Below are 23370 nucleotides of genomic sequence, written 5' to 3'. Positions count from 1 at the left end.
GTTTGAAATGTGGCTTCAAATATCCGACATGTGATTTTTGGCTGTTCAGACTGCAGGAGAAAGTACAGATTCGAATTGGATATGCCCCAAAAATTGGATTTGAGTCACTTCAAACTGCCAATGTGAACAAGGCTTTAGTGCTCCTGCTCCTATCCCAAAGTGATTTGGCTCCAGGTTACCATCAGAAGACCCTGTCCGTCCCTCCGTCTGAACAGCTGCACATTGCTCAGACAAGAACCCATTTTCTCCCCAATCAAGGTGATTGGAGCTCCATTTCCAGTCTGTCTGTCCTTTGAACTCGGGATGCCATGGCCTGAGGGTGTGGGAGGAGGGGGTTATGGGGGGATCGGGGTGGTGCTTGGCAGGCACTTACTATGTTATACAAATGCTTGCTTGCACGGATATGGCAGCAAAGCACCCCACTCCCAAGATCTACACCACACCACTGCATCTCATCCATGGTTGTGATGTTGATGCACACCTGCACACGTCTTCAAAACCTGGAAAGGCTCAATTGCACGACAGGCCTTTTTGTTCATTAACTACCCTTATTCCAAGCTCCTCACACACACACACACACAAAATGGTTTAAAATAGTACCAGATTGGAGTTACCTGGCTTGTAATTATAGATTAACCCTTATTGGTGCTCTATAGAACCCTTTTTTGAAGGTTCCATAAAGAACCATGCTCATTAGGTTCCAAATGAAAAAAGGTTCTATTTAGCACCAAAAAAGGATTCCGCTGTGGTTATAACCCTTTTTGGGCCAATATAGAACCCTTTTCTTTGGTTCTTTATAACACCTTTATGAAGAATTGTTCTATAAACAACCTTTCATAATTTACTTTTTACTGTGTCAGCCATATTATATTGTAAAAATTATATAGGTGTTATTTTTGTGTTGTATAAGTGTTATTATCAATTTGGTTCCACATTGAACAGAGGCATTATTGTGCCTTCTTCACGACTGTGTTGGTGTGTTTGGACCATGTTAACTCCTTAGTGATGTGGACACCGGGGAACTTGAAGCTCTTTACTCGCTCCACTACAGCCCCATCGATGTGGAAGTGGGTGTGCTCGGCCCTCTGTTTACTATAGTCCATGATCAGATTATTGGTCTTGATGACATTGAGGGAGAGGTTGTTGTCCTGGCACCACACTGCCGACACTGTAATTGGGCCTAAATCAAGGCAGTGCAGTTGCAGCTTTCCTGAAGTCTCCCAGAGGTGTGTTGATTGTTAACCTAACGTAGCAGGCATAAAAGAAACTACTGAGCAGTGTTTCTTTATTTCTGGTCCTGATTAGGGGGAAAAAAAACTGTTGGGGGAGGTTCTCTTCTGCACTGTTCAACAAATCCATTAAATGTGGAGGAGTTAAGATGGAGTGTTGCCATATTAATGTCCAAAAGCGGAAGTTGTGTCACAGGCTCACTTTCCATTTCCCCTGAAAACCAGATGCCATCCGACCCCACAGTGGGCGGTTGACTGTTGACTTCAACAGGGGGTGTGTAGAGAGAGGTGACGTGCTGACTGGCTGGGTGCGTGTGTATGTGCTGTATGTGTGTGTGTGTACGAAACCGCCGGTGCCCCTCAGGCACCCTCGGGTGGAAGAGCAGCATTCTCACGCTAAGGTGATGCTAACCGTACTACTCATTATCATACCTCTTACATTGATCACTTCCAGGGGATCCCAGAATCCAGACATTGGATGAAAGTGCAGGGCAGTTCCCTCTCATTGACTTTATGTTTCTGACCTGTGGAAAAGAGAAGATTGCTGGAAAACTCAAGTCTGTTGCCATTGCATTTGTCCACAGTCACACAAAAAATAACGGAGGTTTTAATCAGGCAACATAATCAAACCATATACACACACAAACAAACACAGATATACATACACACACACTTAAATATAATTGATTCTCTGGTCTCAATCACAAGCCATACTAAGTGTTTCAGTGGAGCCCACATCGATGGTCATTTTCACAAGTGGCAATATTGACACATAAGATACACACATGAAGCACAATGGACTTTTCCATTACAGTGTTAAAGCAGACTATGCATTTTAGCCTTTCCACAACCAGTTGCCTACATTACCATCCTGTTTCTAAACATATAAAGACAGATGGTGGGCTCTGGACAGCCCAGCTCCACCTGTGGATGATCCTGAGGTATTCCCAGAAGACCCACCAATGAGCAGCAGATAATGGTTGCACCCCACATACCACCCTATTTCCTATATACTGCACTTATTTTGTACAGGGCCCATTTAGGGAATAGGGTGCCATTTGGGATGAAGCTAATGTGTCAGTACAGACTGCAGAGGCACACACAAAACATAGGTTGTATTCACTATGGTGTTGCTGCCCTCTGCTGGTATGTATACATTTCAGCTCTTCAAAGGTGCCTAATCAAATCAAACAAATGGGACCCTATTCACTACATAGTGCACTACTTTTGACCAGAGCCCTATGGGCCTGGCACTTCCGCCCTGGATACCCTAACCCCTATTTTGCTAAACAAGTAGAAATCAGGAGGGAGGCAATGAGATAGAGCACCCATTGAAATATAAATCTATATATAACTAAGTAGCCATGTGCTTTGTTGCACTTACACATGTGTAAGACCCTAGAAGTGTCATCGCCTGTACTTTAGGTAGCCCTTACTGCACATTTATACACTTTTTATGTCAAATGAACATGTTTCAAAAAGTATTAATAATACCAACAATCTTTTGACAAACAATCAAAGTTGATTCGGTCTACACATTTCAACATCGGTTTGGTGTTTGTAGCTCAAGAGCAGGTGCGAATCTAGCTCTGGTCAGGGGCTTCATTGCAGCTAACGTTAGTGAGCTTGCTAACGCTAAACCTTTGTTCATCAACGCTGAAACTCTTGACTGGTTTAGTGGCTTGATTTAATATTATTTTGTTACTCACCAGCACCACTTGTAATTTCTCCTGCATGCGCATCCAACGCTAATGACGTATACTATTTCACATTTGAAACAAAGAGATTGGATTGGTTGAAATCGGGAACGTCATGAATCGGGGAATATTAGAAGAAGGAAAAAATGGTAGAAAATCACATTTGGAATCTTCAGCTGAGGACAGAGGAACAAGCTGGATGAAGCACTCAGGGCTCCCGAGTGGCACAGTGGTCTGAGCCACTGCATCTCAGTGCTAGAGGTGTCACTACAGAACCTGTTGATTTTATTTTATTTTATTTCACCTTTATTTAACCAGGTAGGCAAGTTGAGAACAATTTCTCATTTACTGCGACCTTTATTGCGACCTGGCCAAGATAAAGCAAAGCAGTTCGACACACAACTACAGAGTTACACATGGAGTAAAACAAACATACAGTCAATAATACAATAGAAAAATAAGTCCATATACAATGTGAGCAAAATGAGGCGAGATAAGGGAGGTAAAGGCAAAAAAAGAAGGCCATGGTGGTGAAGTGAATACAATATCGAAAGTAAAACACTTGAATGGTAGATTTGCAGTGTAAGAATGTGCAAAGTAGAAATAATGGGGTGCAAAGGAGCAAAATAAATAAATACAGTAGGGGAAGAGGTAGTTGTTTGGGCTAAATTATAGATGGACTATGTACAGGTGCAGTAATCTGTGAGCTGTTCTGACAGCTGGTGCTTAAATCTAGTGAGGAAGATAAGTGTATCCAGTTTCAGAGATTTTTGTAGTTCGTTCCAGTCATTGGCAGCAGAGAACTGGAAGGAGAGGCGGCCAAATAGGAATTGGTTTTGGGGGTGACCAGAGAGATATACCTGCTGGAGCGCGTGCTACAGGTGGGTGCTGCTATGGTGACCAGCGAGCTGAGATAAGGGGGGACTTTACCTAGCAGGGTCTTGTAGATGACCTGGAGCCAGTGGGTTTGGCAACGAGTATGAAGTGAGGGTCAGCCAACTGTTTCGATTCCAGTCTGTATCACAACTGGCTATGATTGGGTTTCCCATAGGGCGGCACACAATTGGCCCAGCATCGTCCGGTTTAGGGTTTGGCTGGGTTAGGCCGTCATTGTAAATAAAAATGCGTTCTTAACTGACATGCCTAGTTAAATAAAAAAATTAAGTGGTGTTGGAAGATGTTGATATCCCTCTGTAGGTGGGTGGTGTGCTTTGACAGGTGATTGTTAATTTACTTTACGGCCTCGAGCTAAGAATTTCACTCGAGAAGAGATAACAAATAAATCAGATTGTAAAACAGCTTTTCTTTTTAGTCATCATATGGCTAACGGCAACATACTTTCTGAATGTGATACTACTGGCCAACTTAGAAAGAAAACACAATATAGCTAGCTAGTTAATAGCTAAACTTCCAGCAGCCTTTTCTAGCCTAGGCCCATCTGTTTTCTAGCTAGCTAACTAAGTTTTGTCTAGCTAGCTAGCACCTTCCTTACAAACAATTCTATATTAAACTGATTGTCTTGTAGATGGAAAGAACAGGCTGTTGTGGCCTCCCAACTGGTCAATGCATTGGCCAACCTGAGTCACCTGGGCCTGTAGCTAACTGACTGGGCATTCCTAACTTACTGTTCCTAACTCTGGTAAGGTTGGGGCCTGGGTCGATGTACAGAGGCCTCCTCAGCTGCTCCTTCAAGTAGGTGAACGTGCTTTCAACTCTCCTTATCTCTGTTACTTGCTTTACTTGTTTGCAATCTTTTCTCCTCATTTTCTCCCTCTGCTCCTTGAAGTTTATTTGTGTGATGATTGTGTTCCAATGTATAGGATGTGTAGAGGATGTATAGGATGTTTAGTCATTACGCAGACGCTCTTATCCAGAGCGACTTACAGGTAGTGCATTCATCTTAAGGTAGCTGGGTGAGATGACCACCCGTTTTAATATTAAAGTGGAATAATGTTGTCTTCCTCAGATTCTCCTTGGTACATACCTAAATTAATACTTTGATGAGACGGCCCCCAAGTAGATGATGAAGTACTTGCAGGCAGTTGTCCTTCCCCAGCCAGTCAATCATGTAGAGGATTACCAAGCTTCCACTGCCCTATAACTACCTGAACCCTGCTGAGATGGAGAATAGTGTGACCATATGAGATCTATGGTTCCACAGAGAATGTTTATCACAATGTACCCAGGTTGCACCCAGAGCTATGCAATTAATAATAGTAGTAATAATAATAGCAATAATAGTAATAGTAATAATAATAATAATAGTAGTAATAATATTAATAATAATAGTAATACTAATAATAGTAGAAGTTGTAATAATAGCAATAATGACCTTTTTGGAGAGATAAGGCATCTAAATTGACACAATTTTGCCATCTTGCCATGGCTTCAGTAATACCTATGACCATGTTTTCTTGCCCTTCCTCTCATGCTGAAATGAAGGAGAGAAGTAGAAGGTTCTCAACCAAAGTGAGACAAGGTGCAACCAAAAACTCATGACTGTTTTTTTATGACACACACTTCTGCAAATGTTTGTCTGATTCAATGACCACAATAAGCAGTGTCTATCCTCAGTAATTGTTTTATTAAATGTATGTAAAGTTGTCTCCGGTTGGAGCAGCATAAAATCTGTATTTTAATGGAAAATAAATTCAATAAAGCTTTATTGTTATGAGAAAATAAGAAACACCAGACAACATCCACAGAAAGAGCTGGATGAAAACAAGAAAGGCATATGGCTCTGGTAAAAAGTAATGGACTAAATAGTTTGGGAAACAGCCATAAATCTACATCCTTTTGATAGTAACCCCATAATGTACTGTACATGGGCAGATAAAATATATATATACTCTAGGAATTACACAGAAGATGGGAAGGATGTGAATGTGGCTTGATATTGATAATACGCAGGAGTGAAAATGTAAGACGGTGAAAAGAGATGTTATCGTTGGTGGTGTGTGACAGAGAGAGAAAGAGAAAGGACACCCCTCCTAGCCCAGCCAGAGACAGAAAACACTATCCCCCTTTTGTCCGAGATAGGAGGACTAGACTAGACAGGGGGTGGATGCTTAAACTTTCCACCTCTTTGAACAACCAAGTATTTCTCGATGCTTAGAACATGTGCGCGTTACGCAGCATCTGAAAATTAACAATGCGTTTATGAGATTCACTAAATAAAGGATTTAAAATACAGAAACTTCAGATTTATGAAGGAGTTTAATAGAAAATTACAATGAATAACTCTGTGCAGAACCAAACTGTTGCGAACTGGAGAACGGAATCAGTTATAATTTCTCTGGTCTTCTCGCTCATCTTCTTCATCGGTACCTTGGGGAACGGATTGGTCCTCACTGTCCTCCTCTGGAACGGACAGATGAACACCAAAACAACAAACCTATTTATTCTGAACCTCGGCGTGGCAGACGTGTGCTTTATAGTGTTCTGCGTACCTTTTCAAGCCACTATCTACACTATGGATGAATGGGTATTTGGACCGGTCTTGTGCAAAGTCGTACACTTTATCATCTACCTTACCATGTATGCCAGCATCTTTACGCTCACCGCTGTGTCGTTGGACAGGTGCGTTTCACTTACCGTTAACAACTGTTTTATATGTTTTATATATTGTCAATATACATTTTTGCTGAAAAATATATATAAATATTTATATTTAAAATCATTAAACTCCAACTATATATATATAGTTGAAATGGGTTATGATAGTTGAAATGGGTCGTATGTTGTGAAAGATAACATTTTAAGTAGTTTAATGATTTTATTGTTGTATTGTCAATATACATTTTTGCTGAAAAACACTTACCCCATTTATATACAGTACTGTCATGGTATGAAGATGGTCTATAGGCAAATAGCCTACAGGGTGAAAGTGAGAAAGGGTGCATGTTAATCATTCTGGATAATTTTGTTCAGGGACACTCTCTGACCAATTAAAACATTTGAAAGAACACTCTGAGTTCCTTAAAATTATGAAAAAAATTGGAGGTGTTGGCTCCACACAGCCAAAGATTATATTGACAAGCTGCTCTAAGGATGGAAATACATGTCCATAAAAAGATGGAAGGCAGACGAGAGGATGCGAGATCAGGTGGGAACATTGTAGCCAATGAGCGGGCAGATACGCGTGTGAGCAACAGGCACAACTCCGATATAACATATACAAGTTGCCGAAATGCAACGTCTTCCACTTAGTCAAAAGTTTGGAAAAAAGTTTCTTTATTTTACTATTTTCTACATTGTATAATTACAGTGAAGACATCAAAACGATGAAATAACACATATGGAATCATGTAGTAACCAAAAAAGTGTTCAACAAATCAAAATACACTACCGTGTAAAATAACATCAAATTGGTCAGAAATACAGTGTAGACATTGTTAATTTTGTAAATGACTATTGTAGCTGGAAACGGCTGTTTTTTATTGAATATCTATATAGGTGCGCAGAGGCCTATTATCAGCAACCATCACACCTGCGTTCCAATGGCACGTTGTTTTAGCTAATCCAAGTTTAGCATTTTTAAAGGCTAATTGATCATTAGAAAATCATTTTGCAATTATGTTAGCACAGCTGAAAACTGTTGTCCTGATTAAAGAAGCAATAAAAATGGCCTTCTTTAGACTAGTTGGGTATCTGGAGCATCAGCATTTGTGGGTTCAAAATGGCTAAAAACAAAGAACTCTCTTATGAAACTCATCAGTCTATTCTTGTTCTGAGAAATGAAAGCTATTACATGTGAGAAATTGCCAAGAAACTGAAGATCTCGAACAATGCTGTGTACCACTCCTACCACTCACTAACATATTGTGCCATTGGAACACAGGAGTGATAATTGCTGATAATGGGCCTATGTACGCCTATGTAGATATTCCATTATAAATAGCTGTTTCCAGCTACAATAGTCATTTACAACATTATCAATGTCTACACTGTATTTCTGATCAATTTGATGTTATTTTAATAGATAAAAAATGTGCTTTTCTTTAAAAAACAAGGACATTTCTATGTGACTCCAAACTTTTGAACCGTAGTGTATATTTTATATTCTAGATTCTTCAAAGTAGCCACCCTTTGCCTTGATAACAGCTTTGCAAAAACTTTGCATTCTCTCAACCAGCTTAACCTGGAATGCTTTTCCAACAGTGTTGAAAGAGTTCTCACATATGCTGAGCACTTGTTGGCTGCTTTTCCTTCACTACGCGGTCCAACTCATCCCAAACCATGGGTTGAAATCGGGTGATTGTGGAGGCCAAGTCATCTGATGCAGCACTCCATCAATCTCCTTCTTGGTCAAATAGCCTTTACACAGCCTGGAGATGTTATTGTCCTGTTGAAAAATAAATGATTGTCCCACTAAACGCAAAACAGATGGGATGGCATATCACTGCAGAATGCTGTGGTAGCCATGCTGGTTAAGTGTGCCTTTGAATTCTAAGTATATCACTGACAATGTCACCAGAAAAGCACCCCCACACCACAAAACCTCCTCCTCCATGCTTCACGGTGGGAACCACACATGGAGAGATCATCCGTTCACCTACTCTGTGTCTCACAAAGACACGGCGGTTTGAACCAAAAATCTCAAATTTGGACTCATCAGACCGAAGGACAGTTTACACATGTCTAATGTCTATTGCTTGTGCTTCTTGGCCCAGCAAGTCTCTTCTTATTATTGGTGTCCTTTGGTAGTGGTTTCTTTGAATCAATTCGACCATGAAGGCCTGATTCACGCAGTCCCCTCTGAACAGTTGATGTTGAGATGTGTCTGTTACTTTAACTCTGTGAAGCATTTATTTGGGCTGCAATTTCTGAGGCTTGTAACTCTAAGTAACTTATCAGAGGTAACTCTGGGTCTTCCTTTCCTGTGGTGGACCTCATGAGAGCCAGTTTCAACATAGAGCTTGATGGTTTTTGCGACTGCACTTAAAGAATCTTTCAAAGTTCTTAATGTTCCGTATTGCCTGACCTTCATGTCTCTTAAGGATCTGACCCCCCTTTTTTTGCCTAAATGTCATACCCAAATCTAATTGCCTGTTGCTCAGGACTTGAAGCAAGGATATGCATATTCTGATACCATCTGAAAGGAAACACTTTGAAGTTTGTGGAAATGTGAAATTAATGAGAATATGAAACATTAGGTCTGGTAAAAGATATACAAACAATAAAACATGTTTTCAAAAAACAATTGTTCCGTCATCTTTGAAATGCAAGAGAAAGGCCATAATAAAATATTGCATTTTAGGCGCAATTTAGATTTTGGCCACTAGGTTTTAGATTAACTGTCTTCAAAGTAATGACTCGGGACGTCGGGTTTGATATGAAAGCTTCTTTTAGTAATAATACTTGTTCACGTTACAATTAACAACTTTAGATTCTACAGAGCAATGCAAACAAGATGCTAGTGAAAAAGTCAGCTTAATCACTTTGCACCTGCACGTAACTGGCGCATTATCTCTCTCATTCCTGTCGCAAGGCATTCTGGAACTTGCAGTCAAAAGCGTAATTCAATACTAACCAATACAATTACATGTGTAAATAACTGTAAAGAAATATCTTTAGATACAGCTCAATTAATTAACTTAAACATTAACTCTGTAACACATTAAAGTTACAACACTAGGTGACAGAGGTGTCTGTGCAACGTTTCAGATTGATCCAGTGAAGCGTTGCAATACTAGACAATATTTTTTTATCAAGTCCGCCCAAATGTGCCGAATTGGTCAATTGATACAGTTCAAGTACATAACTATAGAGAACATATACAAATGATATGGTAATACAAAATGTAAGTTTACACACTCCCAGGAATGTCATACATGAGGGATCATTAGCTTATTGACTAACTTTCACACATCTAGATGGCCGGGCGGGGTGGGTGTGGAGCCAGAGACAGCAGGGGTTCAAACTGTGGAGCCCAGTTCCTACATTTGAATATTAAGATGGATTTTCTCAAACAAACTATGCTACATTTTATCTCTGGGACCCTCAGGATGACAAAGCAGAGCAAGATTACTGAATGTAAGTACATTATTTCACTTCAGAGGTGAATGTAACCAGTTGCCGGGAGTTTCTGGTTGTTGTGCACTCTCAAACAATAGCATGGTATGTTTTCACTGTAATAGCTACTGTAAATTGGACAGTGCAGTTCGATTAACAATAATGTAATCTTTCTGCCTATATAAGACATGTCTATGTCCTGGAAAGTTTGATGTTACTTACAACGCCATGCTAATCACATTAGCGCACGTTAGCTCAACCATCCCGGTATAGGGACACCGATCCCGTAGAGGTTTTAAGTAATGATGGACTGTCATTTCGCTTTCCTTATTTGAGCTGTTCTTGCCATAATATGGACTTGGTCTTTAACCAAATAGGGCTATCTTCTGTATACAACCCTTACCTAATCACTACACAAACGATTGTCTCAAATGCATTAAGAAGGAATGAAATTCCGCAAATTAAATGTTTTCTTGAAATGCATTTCAGGTGACTATTCTCTCGTGGTTGAGAGAATGCCAAGAGTGTGCAAAGCTGTCATCGAGGCAAAGTATGGCTACTTTGAAGAATCTCAAATATAACACTTTTTTGGTTACTACATGATTCCATATGTGTTATTTCATAGTTTTGATGTCTTCACTCATATTCTACAATGTAGAAAATTGTGAAAATAAAGGAAAACCCTTGAATGAGTAAGTGTGGTACTGTATATCACTGCATTGGTTACAACCTGACCATTAGGAAACTTCGAGCATCAGTTGTTCTGGACGGCTGTGTGATAACGCTCTCGGTAGCTGATGTGCGCAAGACCTTTAAACAGGTCAACGTTCACAAAGCCGCGGGGCCAGGCGGATTACCAGGGCGTGTACTCCAAGCATGCGCGAATAAACTGGCAAGTGTCTTCACTGACATTTTAATTCTCTCCCTGACCAAGACTGTACTACCTGCATGTTTTTTGCAGACCACCAAGGAAGCGAAGGTAACCTGCCTAAATTATTATCGCCCCGTAGCACTCATGTCGGTAGCCATGAAGTGCTTTGAAAGGCTGGTCATGGCTCACATCAACAGCATCCTCCCGGATACCCTAGACCCACACTGCCCTCTCCCACCTAGACAAAAGGAACACCTATGAAAGAATGCTGTTCAAAAAACATCATAGTGCCCACATACCTCATCTCTAAGCAAAGGGCCCTGGGCCTAAACACCTCCCTCTGCTACTGGATCCTGGACTTATTGATGGGCCACCCCCAGGTGGTAAGGGTAAGCAACAACATGTCTGCTACGCTGATCATCAACACTGGGGCCCCTCAGCCGTGTGTGCTTAGTCCCCTCTTGTACTCCCTGTTCACCCACTACTGCATGGCCACTCCAACACCATCATTAAGTATGATGACACAACAGTGATATGCCTGATCACTGACAACGATGAGACAGCCGGTATCGGAGCAAAAGGCTCCTTAACAGCTTCTACCACCAATCCATAAGACTGCTGAACAATTAATAAAATGGCCACCATATTATTTACATTGACACCCCCTCCATTTGTTTTTTACACTGCTGCTACTTCCTGTTTATTATCTATGCACAATCACGTCACCCCTACCTACATGTAAAAATTACCTTGACTAACCTGTACCCCTGCACATTGACTCGGTACTAGTACCCCCTGTATATAGAGCCTCATTAGTGTTATTTTATTGTGTTACTTTTTTATTGTTTTTTACTTTAGTTTATTTGGTAAATATTTCCTTAACTCTTTCTTGAACTGCGCTGTTGGTTAAGGGCTTGTAAGTAAGCATTTCATGGTAAGGTCTACACATGTATTCGGCGCAGGTGACAAATAAAGATTGCTTTGATTAGATAAGCCTCAAATCAGCAATTTTTTGTTGACCAAATTCAATACTCTCTCGTTGATCTCCATACAAAAATACCGCACTTTGTGGTCTTGTTTTGGTGGACAGATTTCGGGCAGAGTAAACCCTTTCTTCCTCTCCAATACAGTCTAACGTCAGTGTTTAGGGTACAATCAGGGCAGGGCAAAGACCTTTTGAGGGGCAGGTGCTCAAAGTGAAAAGAAATAGGGATTATAAAGGTCATTGTGTGACATCACAAAATCTCAAATTTGAATACACCAATGGTAACACCTTATTCTTATTGGGGTGGCCGGTAGCCTAGTGGTTACAGCATTGGGCCAGTAACCAAAAGATTGCTAGATTGAATCCCTGAGCTGACAAGGTAAAAATAATATGTTGTTCTGCCCCTGAACAAGGCAATTAACCCACTGTTCCTAGGCTGTCATTTTAAATAAGAATTTGTTCTTAACTGACTTGCCTAGTTTAATAAAGGTAAAAAAAAATATCTTGTCTAATTAAAATATATACCACAGAAGTCGTGTTCAGAGGGGTGTGGTTTACATAACTAGGTAATGTCAAAACTTTACTGCAGCGTGTCAGCAAATATAATTTGAGATTCAAGGCAAAGATACTTATAGATTTCCGCTTTCATTTGTGTCTGGTGCTAGCTAGTAATTGAGCGGATTCAATTATGCTGACCCGAGGGAAACCGGGCAAAGGCCTGTTAATGTGATCTGGTGAAAACGTGGAGGGAGAAGCATGAGTGCCCTTCTCAAATCATGACAGTAATCTATACAGAGTCATTTTTGTCAACAAGGCAGCAGGGTGCATCATTCAGAAACATACATCTCTTTTCCATAATATCTATTTTTAAATGTTCTCACTTGTTTTCATTGGGATGGCAGATAAAGCTCAAAAGCAATCCCTGTTGCATGTGAAAACACAGAATCCTACTCATTACTCCACATGCTCCTTTTTTCATTTAACTAGGCAAGTCAGTTAAGAACAAATTGCTATTTTACAATGACGGCCTACGCTGGCCAAACCCGGACAACACTGGGCCAATTGTGAGCCACCCTATGGGACTCCTGATCACAGCCAATTGACATACAGCCCAGGATCAAATCAGGGTCTGTAGTGACGCCTCTAGCACTGAGATGCATTGCTGTAGACTGCTGCGCCACTCAGGATCCCTCCTATGTCACTTTGCTTTGAGCTGACTTTGCGTGGGCTTCGAAAGGGGCACTGGATCAGGCTTCGGAGGCAGCCCGGACCCAAAAGGAATGCAATCAACTTTCACCTGGTGCACAACACGCCTACAAGATTAATCGAACCCCCCCACTGGCTAGCTAGGTCTTCAGACAGCATGGAACAAAATGGGAGGAAGGGTTACCCAAAACTCTTACGCAGTTGTCAAGTCATTACATCAAGAGACATGCCAAAACAGAAAATCAACACAGATGTCTTGACATCATTGATACTCATGATACTAAATATGAATATCAGACAGTCAATATACTATATATTCAATCAAAAGTTTAAGCAGAAATTGTCCAAGGTGAACTAGCTTGTCAGTGCTGACAGTTCCATTTGGGCTAGTTAGCAAAATTATACAGCTAAAATGTTGTCTATATTAATGCTGTTAACCAAACAGTTGGATAAGCAAATAACTTTTGAAACCATGATGTAATGTATGACATGATTGGATGTTGCATGCATATCAATGCTGTTTGAGTTGCTTTGTGTATCAGTGTAACAGTATTGCTTCTGTTCCTCTCCTCACCCCACTGCACACATAGACAACAGCAACCCTCGAAGCATCGTTACCCATCGCTCCTCAAAAGCCGCAGCCCTTGCAGAGCAAGGAGAACAACTACTTCAATGTCTCAGAGCGAGTGACGTCACCAATTGAAACGCTATTAGCGCGCACCCCACTAACTAGCTAGCCATTTCACATCGGTTACATCCGCAAATTTGCTTGAGATAATATCACTACAACACTGCTCACTGAGTCCATGGTGCTTGACATAGGCATTTTCAAAGAACCGTCAGTCAAAGTCAGCTCCCCACCCACTTATCCTAATAGCTCCCCGCCCCACGTAGTCTGCCTTTTTAAACTTCCTGGTAGTTTGACGTGAATAAAACTGACATTTTTCTCTTTTTTTTTGCATTTTTATTGTGAAAGATTATTATGGGAGATGTTTTAGTCACGCTAAAGCAGTGGTTCTTAACCTGGGTTCGATCGAACCCCAGGGGTTCGGTGAGTCAGTCTCAGGGGTTCGGCGGAGGTCAAGACAAACATCCGATTCATATGATTCGTGATGACACGCTCCGCTTGGCCATCATTGGCTGCAGGTGATCACGCTACATCGCTTGGCCTATCTGTGCTGCAGGGAATTTGGTGCACTCAGTTTGTGACTGTGGTGATGGTACGTCTTGTGATTTCTTTCTTAATATTTTAATCCCTTCATACTTACTATGTCGAGCAAAAAAAGAAAGTGGTCGGACGAATATGTAAAATATGGATTTACATGTATAACCGAACGTGATGGGAGTCAGTGTCCTAACTGCATGATTTGCAATGCCAAGTTGAGCAATTCTAGTCTAGCACCAGCAAAACTAAGAGAACACTTCCTTAAGCTGCATGGAGATGGAAAATACAAGAACACAACGCTCGCTGAATTCAAGGTGAAGAGAGCCAGATTCGATGAAAAGGCTACTCTGCCTGTTCTCGGCTTTGTACCCATCAACAATCCGATCCTCACAGCATCGTACGAAGTTTCTTACCTGATCGCAAACCAGGGCAAACCACACACCATTGGTGAAACTCATAAAACCAGCTGTGTTGAAGATGGCGAATATCATGCTGGGAAAAGAGGCCGAAGTTAAGTTATCCCAAATTCCTCTTTCAAATGACACCATCAGCGACAGAATAGAGGACATGAGCAAAGACATCTTGGCTCAAGTAGTTGCAGATCTGATTTCAAGCCCGGCAAAATTCAGCCTTCAACTCGACGAGACCACAGACGTTTCCAATCTAAGCCAGCTTGCTGTATTCGTGCACTACGTGAAAGACGACGTGATAAAGGAATAATTTTTATTTTGTAAGCCTCTTACAACAACAACTAAGGCAGCCGATGTGAAGAAACTTGTGGATGACTTCTTCAAAGACAACAATCATTCATGGGATATGGTTTCTGCAGTTTGTCGGACGGAGCTCCAGTCATGCTGGGAAGAAAGTCTGGTTTTGGTGCGCTAGTGAAAGCCGATGCACCACACATCATTGTTACGCATTGTATTCTGCACAGGCATGCGTTGGCAACAAAAACCTTGCTTCCAAAACTGGCAGAAGTATTAAAAATTGTAGTGGAATGCGTGAACTATGTGCGAACTAGTGCTCTGCAGTGAGCTGTGTAAAGAAATGGGCTCTGAATTCGAGGTACTTCTGTACTATTCTAACGTTAGGTGGTTATCCCGGGGACAGGTGCTGAATCGTGTTTTTGCCGTGCGTGTGGAATTAGCCCTGTTTTTGCAAGAGCACCAACATTGTCATGCAGATTGCTTCAAAAATTCTGAGTTCATTCTCATTTTAGCGTACATGGCTGATATCTTCGCAGCTCTCAATCATCTCAATCAAAAGATGCAGGGCGGTGGAGTCAACATCATTGAAGCGGAGGAAAACCTGAAGGCTTTTCAAAAAAAGCTACCGTTATGGAAATGACGAACAGAGAACAATAACTTCGCAAACTTTCCCCTGCTGGACGACTGTGTAAGTAAGATCGAAGATGTATCTGGAATCGGAGACATTTCTGTACCCGCTGAACTGAAGCAAGCAATTGCCACGCACTTGGATGAACTTGCAAAGTCTCTCGACGGATACTTCCCTACAAGAGAGTCATATCCAGCATGGGTGAGACAGCCGTTCACGTTTAGTGTTGAGACAACAGATGTCAATGATGAATACCTCGATGAAATCATTGAAATTCAGCAGAGCCAGGTTCAACAGCAACTCTTCAGAACAACAACGCTTTCAACGTTTTGGTGTCAAATGGTAACGTACCCTGTTATTGCTAAGAAACCTCTGGAGATGTTCATACCGTTTGTTACAACATATCTTTGCGAGCAATCCTTTTCGAGGATGCTGGACATAAAAACGAAGAAAAGGAACAGACTTTGTTGCGAAAATGACATGAGAGTGGCACTTGCCAAGGTGAAGCCGCGCATTTCTGAACTGGTCTCTGAAAGGCAACAGCAGAAGTCACACTGATTTGCAGTAAATATTCATTATTATGTTTTTGTTTTTGTGTGAAAATGATCATCTGTGTGAAAATGTTTTGATGATTTTGTTCTTTGAACACAGTGATGTTGATGCACGGTTCATTTTGTGCACCAGTCAAATATATACCTATGTTTTGAATTAGATTTTTTTTTCCAATTAAGAAGGGTTCGGTGAATGCGCATATGAAACTGTTGGGGTTCAGTACCTCCAACAAGGTTAAGAACCACTGCGCTAAAGGCTATTCTATATGGGAATCAGAATGACTGTTTGGGACCTTTAAAATATGTTTCTTTCCATTTGTCAAATGGCAGATGCACAGAGCAGAATTTGTCTGCTGGAATTAATTTGTGTGTGGACGAACCTGCACAGAGCAATCAGATGAAAACATTGTGACTGGTTGTTTTTATGCCACATTAAAAGGTAATACATTTTTCTTAAGTTAATTTACATGTGTTCTACTAGGCCTACACATCTTATGAAATTAAAAGGGATTCTATATGTAATTCTAAGATTAGGCCCATAGTGCACACAAGCACAAAAAAAAACAGTGGTTCTCAATAGTAACAAATAGGGGTTATTTGGCTTGTAACCATAGCAGAAACCTTTTTGTTGTTACATAGAACCCTTTTTTGAAGGTTCTACAAATAACCATGCACATAATGTTTTAAAAGGAACCTGTATGGTGCTATAAAGAACCATTTTCTAAGGTCTGCCTCATGCAACGCGACACATCCCCTTTGCATAGAATTGATCAGGCTGTTGATTGTGGCCTGTGGAATGTTGTCCCCCTCTTCAATGGCTATGCGAAGTTGCTGGATATTGGTGGGAACTGGAACACACTGTCGTACACGTCGATCCAGAGCATCCCAAGCGTGCTTAATGGCTGAAATATCATGGAGGCCATGAAAGAATGGGACATTTTCAGCTTCCAGGAATTGTGTACAGATCCTTGCAACATAGGTCCGTACATTATCATGCTGAAACATAAGGTGATGGCGGCGGATGAATGGAAAGACAACGGGCCTTAGGTTCTCGTCATGGTATCTATGTGTACTGAAATTGCCATCGATAAAATGCAATTGTGTACGTTGTCCGTAGCTTATGCCTCCCAACATTGAAATCAGAAAACCACTTGGCCACACAACGCCAAACGTCTGCCCGGTACTGTTGAAACCCGGGATTCATTCGTGAAGAGCACACTTCTCCAGTGTGCCAGCAGCAATTGCAAGTGATAATTTGCCCACTGAAGTCCGTTACAACGTCGGATTGCAGTCAGGTCAAGACCCTGGGGAGGATGACGAACACACAGATGAGCTTCCGTGAGACGGTTTCTGACAGTTGTGCATAAATTCTTCGGTTGTGCAATCCCACATTTTCAGCAGCTGTCCGTGTGGCTGGTCTCAGATGATCTCGCAAGTAAAGAAGCCAGACCACATAGTTACACATGTTCTGCGGTTGTGAGGCCGGTTGGACGTAGTGTCAAATTCTCTCAAATTATTTTGGGAGGCGGCTTTTGGTAGAGAAATTAACATTAAATTCTCTGTCAAAAGCTCTGGTGGACATTCCTGCAGTCAGCATGCCAATTGCACACTCCCTCAAAACTTGAGACATCTGTGACATTGTGTTGTGTGACAAAACTGCATATTTTAAAGTGGCCTTTCATTGTCCAGAGCACAGGGTGTACCTGTGTAATGATCATGCTGTTTAATCAGATTCTTGATATGCCGCACCTGTCACGTGGATGGATTATCTTGGCAAAGGAGAAATGCTCACTAACAAAGATGTAAACAAATTTGTTCATAAAACTTGAGAGAAATAAACTTAATGCGCATCTAAAAAATTGGGGGATCTTTTATTTTAGCTCATTTAATATAATTATATAACACGACATATTAAAGAAACTGGAATTAACACTCTCACTCACGGTTGCACAAAAAGACCTGGGTGCAAACCATGCCCTAAAATATTGTAATGCACCGCCCCTACATTTGAATGATCACTAAAAGAGCAAAGAACCATTTTGAGAACTGGGTTCTCATCCTTCTCTAAGAAGCCTTGAGGAAACCTCATTTGTTGTCTGTGTAGGAGGTCCCGTTGTCTGTGTAGGAGGTTGCCGTGTCTGAATCCTGGCTCAGGAAGGCCACCAAAAATTCAGAGATTTCCATACCCAACTATAACATCTTCCGTCAAGATAGAACTGCCAAAGGGGGAGGAGTCGCAGTCTACTGCAGAGATAGCCTGCAAAGTAATGTCATACTTTCCAGGTCCATACCCAAACAGTTCGAACTACTAATTTTGAATATTACTCTCTCCAGAAATAAGTCTCTCACTGTTGCCGCCTGCTACCGACCCCCCTCAGCCCCCAGGTCTGCCCTGGACACCATTTGGGAATTGATCGCCCCCCATCTAGCTTCAGAGTTTGTTCTGTTAGGTGACCTAAACTGGGATATGCTTAACACCCCGGCAGTCCTACAATCTAAGCTAGATGCCCTCAATCTCACACAAATCATCAAGGAACCCACCAGGTACAACCCTAACTCTGTAAACAAGGGCACCCTCATAGACGTCATCCTGACCAACTGGCCCTCCAAATACACCTCCGCTGTCTTCAACCAGGATCTCAGCGATCACTGCCTCATTGCCTGTATCCGCTACGGAGCCGCAGTCAAATGACCACCCCTCATCACTGTCAAACGCTCCCTAAAACACTTCTGTGAGCAGGCCTTTCTAATCGACCTGGCCCGGGTATCCTGGAAGGACATTGACCTCATCCCGTCAGTTGAGGATGCCTGGTCATTCTTTAAAAGTAACTTCCTCACCATTTTAGATAAGCATGCTCCATTCAAAAAATGCAGAACTAAGAACAGATATAGCCCTTGGTTCACTCCAGACCTGACTGCCCTCGACCAGCACAAAAACATCCTGTGGCGGACTGCAATAGCATCGAATAGTCCCCGCGATATGCAACTGTTCAGGGAAGTCAGGAACCAATACACGCAGTCAAATCAAATCAAATCAAATCAAAGTCAGTCAGGAAAGCTAAGGCCAGCTTCTTCAGGCAGAAGTTTGCATCCTGTAGCTCCAACTCCAAAAGGTTCTGGGACACTGTGAAGTCCATGGAGAACAAGAGCACCTCCTCCCAGCTGCCCACTGCACTGAGGCTAGGTAACACGGTCACCACCGATAAATCCATGATTATCGAAAACTTCAATAAGCATTTCTCAACGGCTGGCCATGCCTTCCGCCTGGCTACTCCAACCTCGGCCAACAGCTCCGCCCCCCCGCAGCTCCTCGCCCAAGCCTCTCCAGGTTCTCCTTTACCCAAATCCAGATAGCAGATGTTCTGAAAGAGCTGCAAAACCTGGACCCGTACAAATCAGCTGGGCTTGACAATCTGGACCCTCTATTTCTGAAACTATCCGCCGCCATTGTCGCAACCCCTATTACCAGCCTGTTCAACCTCTCTTTCATATCGTCTGAGATCCCCAAGGATTGGAGAGCTGCCGCAGTCATCCCCCTCTTCAAAGGGGGAGACACCCTGGACCCAAACTGTTACAGACCTATATCCATCCTGCCCTGCCTATCTAAGGTCTTCAAAAGCCAAGTCAACAAACAGGTCACTGACCATCTCGAATCCCACCGTACCTTCTCCGCTGTGCAATCTGGTTTCCGAGCCGGTCACGGGTGCACCTCAGCCACACTCAAGGTACTAAACGATATCATAACCGCCATCGATAAAAGACAGTACTGTGCAGCCGTCTTCATCAACCTTGCCAAGGCTTTCGACTCTGTCAATCACCATATTCTTATCGGCAGACTCAGTAGCCTCGGTTTTTCGGATGACTGCCTTGCCTGGTTTACCAATTACTTTGCAGACAGAGTTCAGTGTGTCAAATCGGAGGGCATGCTGTCCGGTCCTCTGGCAGTCTCTATGGGGGTGCCACAGGGTTCAATTCTCGGGCCGACTCTTTTCTCTGTATATATCAATGATGTTGCTCTTGCTGCGGGCGATTCCCTAATCCACCTCTACGCAGGCGACACCATTCTATATACTTTCGGCCCGTCATTGGACACTGTGCTGTCTAACCTCCAAACGAGCTTCAATGCCATACAACACTCCTTCCGTGGCCTCCAACTGCTCTTAAACGCTAGTAAAACCAAATGCATGCTTTTCAACCGATCGCTGCCTGCACTCGCATGCCCGACTAGCATCACCACCCTGGATGGTTCCGACCTTGAATATGTGGACATCTATAAGTACCTAGGTGTCTGGCTAGACTGCAAACTCTCCTTCCAGACTCATATCAAACATCTCCAATCGAAAATCAAATCAAGAGTCGGCTTTCTATTCCGCAACAAAGCCTCCTTCACTCACGCCGCCAAGCTTACCCTAGTAAAACTGACTATCCTACCGATCCTCGACTTCGGCGATGTCATCTACAAAATGGCTTCCAACACTCTACTCAGCAAACTGGATGCAGTCTATCACAGTGCCATCCGTTTTGTCACTAAAGCACCTTATACCACCCACCACTGCGACTTGTATGCTCTAGTCGGCTGGCCCTCGCTACATATTCGTCGCCAGACCCACTGGCTCCAGGTCATCTACAAGTCCATGCTAGGTAAAGCTCCGCCTTATCTCAGTTCACTGGTCACGATGGCAACACCCATCCGTAGCACGCGCTCCAGCAGGTGTATCTCACTGATCATCCCTAAAGCCAACACCTCATTTGGCCGCCTTTCGTTCCAGTACTCTGCTGCCTGTGACTGGAACGAACTGCAAAAATCGCTGAAGTTGGAGACTTTTATCTCCCTCACCAACTTCAAACATCAGCTATCTGAGCAGCTAACCGATCGCTGCAGCTGTACATAGTCTATTGGTAAATAGCCCACCCATTTTCACCTACCTCATTCCCATACTGTTTTTATTTATTTACTTTTCTGCTCTTTTGCACACCAATATCTCTACCTGTACATGACCATCTGATCATTTATCACTCCAGTGTTAATCTGCAAAATTGTAATTATTCGCCTACCTCCTCATGCCTTTTGCACACATTGTATATAGACTCCCCCTTTTTTTTCTACTGTGTTATTGACTTGTTAATTGTTTACTCCATGTGTAACTCTGTGTTGTCTGTTCACACTGCTATGCTTTATCTTGGCCAGGTCGCAGTTGCAAATGAGAACTTGTTCTCAACTAGCCTACCTGGTTAAATAAAGGTGAAATAAAAATATATTTAAAAAAAAACATCTACTTTCAACCCTGCTTATAACATTTCTACAGCTAGGCGCTGGTAACTTCTGCTTGTGCAGCAACAGGCAGACGACTGCAGTGCACGCTCGCGTGGAGGCAGAGTAGCGGGGAGAGGTGATTTTCCAAGATTCAAAATGAGAAATTAGCAAGTTTGATGGACAATTCTTTACCGGACAGGATAAAATAAAAAAATGCATTCATAAGAAAATGCTACCAATCTGACAGGGCACTTTTTTCTTATAGGAGGACATACCTGGGTATTATATTATGTATCACTAAGTCCTGTCTGTCCAACTATCTGAGTCCACCTCTTCTTCCTATTGTTGACCCCCAAGGTATCTGGCCATCCGCTACCCTCTCCGTTCCAGGGAGATGAGGACCCATCGTAACGCCCTGACGTCCATCTGTGTGGTGTGGGGTTTGTCCCTGGTCTTCTCTGGCCCGTACCTGAGCTACTACCGACAGATGGACCTGGACGGCACCGTGGTTTGCATCCCCGCCTGGCAGTTCCAGGACAGGCGCCTTATGGACGTCTGCACCTTCTTCTTCGGCTACCTCATCCCTGTCCTCATCCTCAGCCTGACCTACGCCAGAACCATCCGCTACCTGTGGACCACAGTGGACCCCATGAAGGACATGTCTGAGTCCAGGAGAGCAAAGAGGAAAGTCACCAAGATGATTATTATCGTAGCGGTGCTCTTCTGCCTCTGCTGGCTTCCCCATCACCTGGTTATACTGTGTATGTGGTTTGGTCATTTTCCGCTAAACCACACCACCTATATACTCCGTATTCTCTCTCACCTGGTGGCCTATGCTAACTCCTGCCTCAACCCTATAGTGTATGCCTTGGTGTCCAAACACTTCCGGAAGGGATTCCGGAAGGTCTTTGACTGTGTGTTGAGTAAGAGGGTGGTGAACCAGGTGCATGTGTTTCAGGCTGCGCATGTGGTCAGCACGGTGGAGGTGGGGTCCAGTGAGACGTCCAATCAGAGCCTGGGGTCACAGCGTGGAGATAGTGTCGGACTGACCACATCTGGGGCCCTGGGCAAGAAGAATTTGGAGGCCCCGCTCATGGCAGTGGAGAGATTTTCTTTTTAAGCTAACTTCCTGCAATTCCAACCTGGACTCAGGGGTAGACATAACATAGTAAATCTGTCTCCCTTAATATAGCATGATATGTTAAGATTCGTATGGAATTTATTAATTTGTGGATGTCCATTACCCATTTTGTATGATATATTACGAATTGCAATTCGTATGATATGTCACAAATTAAACACTTTTGTGGCTAATGTTAGCTAGGTGACTAGTTGGCTAATTTAAGCTAGGCTAGGGGTTAGGGGTTAGGGGAAGGGTTAGCTAATGTACTAAGTAGTTGCAAATTAATAAATAGTTGCCCATGATGTGAACACTCAACGTTTGCATTGCTAGATGTTTGTGTTATATGCCCACCCATCATCCCGACCAACTTCCCACCTTTTGTTTTTAGCTTAGTAACCTTATGTCTTATTTAACCATACCAAATGTAACACATCATACTAATTAGAGTGTCACAGATTTACTTCTACTATGTTATGTCTAGTCTTTGAGGCCAGGCTAACAATTCTAAACATTTTTCCAAAGGGCAGAGAGAAAAATATGCTGTTTATAGCAAATTTCCTGCAATTCTACACTTTTTGCCATGGGGCGGAGGGAAAATGTTGCCGTTTTAAATTCGATTTCCTACTATTCCACAAATTTTGCTATGGGGCTGAGAGATGATTTTTGAGTTTTAAAGCATATTTCTTCCTATTCTATACAGTACATTTTGTCATTGGGCTGAGAGAAAATGTTCCCGATTTAAAGCTAATTTCTCTTACACCTTATGTTATCTGATCAGGGCAGGCTCTAGCCTTTTGGGGGCACTAAGTAAGTTTTGATTGGAGAATAATAATAATAATAATAATAATAATAATAAATAAGACACTGTCCATGAAACAAACTGTCAGTGAACAGTCACCTGCTGAGGATTATGCTACTGAACCACAAAATGTTTGCAATA

At 42.4% G+C, this 23370-nt stretch overlaps 1 protein-coding gene across 1 annotated transcript; it reads left to right on the top strand.

Annotated features, from left to right (window-relative positions):
• The first annotated feature begins 6158 nt into the window (after positions 1-6158).
• Positions 6159-22427, top strand: LOC115113838 (galanin receptor 2a). Its single transcript, XM_029641821.2, has 2 exons — positions 6159-6505; positions 21665-22427. The coding sequence occupies exons 1-2, from the start codon at positions 6159-6161 to the stop codon at positions 22425-22427; spliced, it is 1110 nt and encodes a 369-aa protein (XP_029497681.2).
• Positions 22428-23370: the final 943 nt, after the last annotated feature.

Source organism: Oncorhynchus nerka, linkage group LG28, assembly GCF_034236695.1.
Source record: "Oncorhynchus nerka isolate Pitt River linkage group LG28, Oner_Uvic_2.0, whole genome shotgun sequence".
NCBI lineage: Eukaryota > Metazoa > Chordata > Actinopteri > Salmoniformes > Salmonidae > Oncorhynchus > Oncorhynchus nerka.
This window is presented reverse-complemented; position numbering and strand designations above follow the sequence as displayed.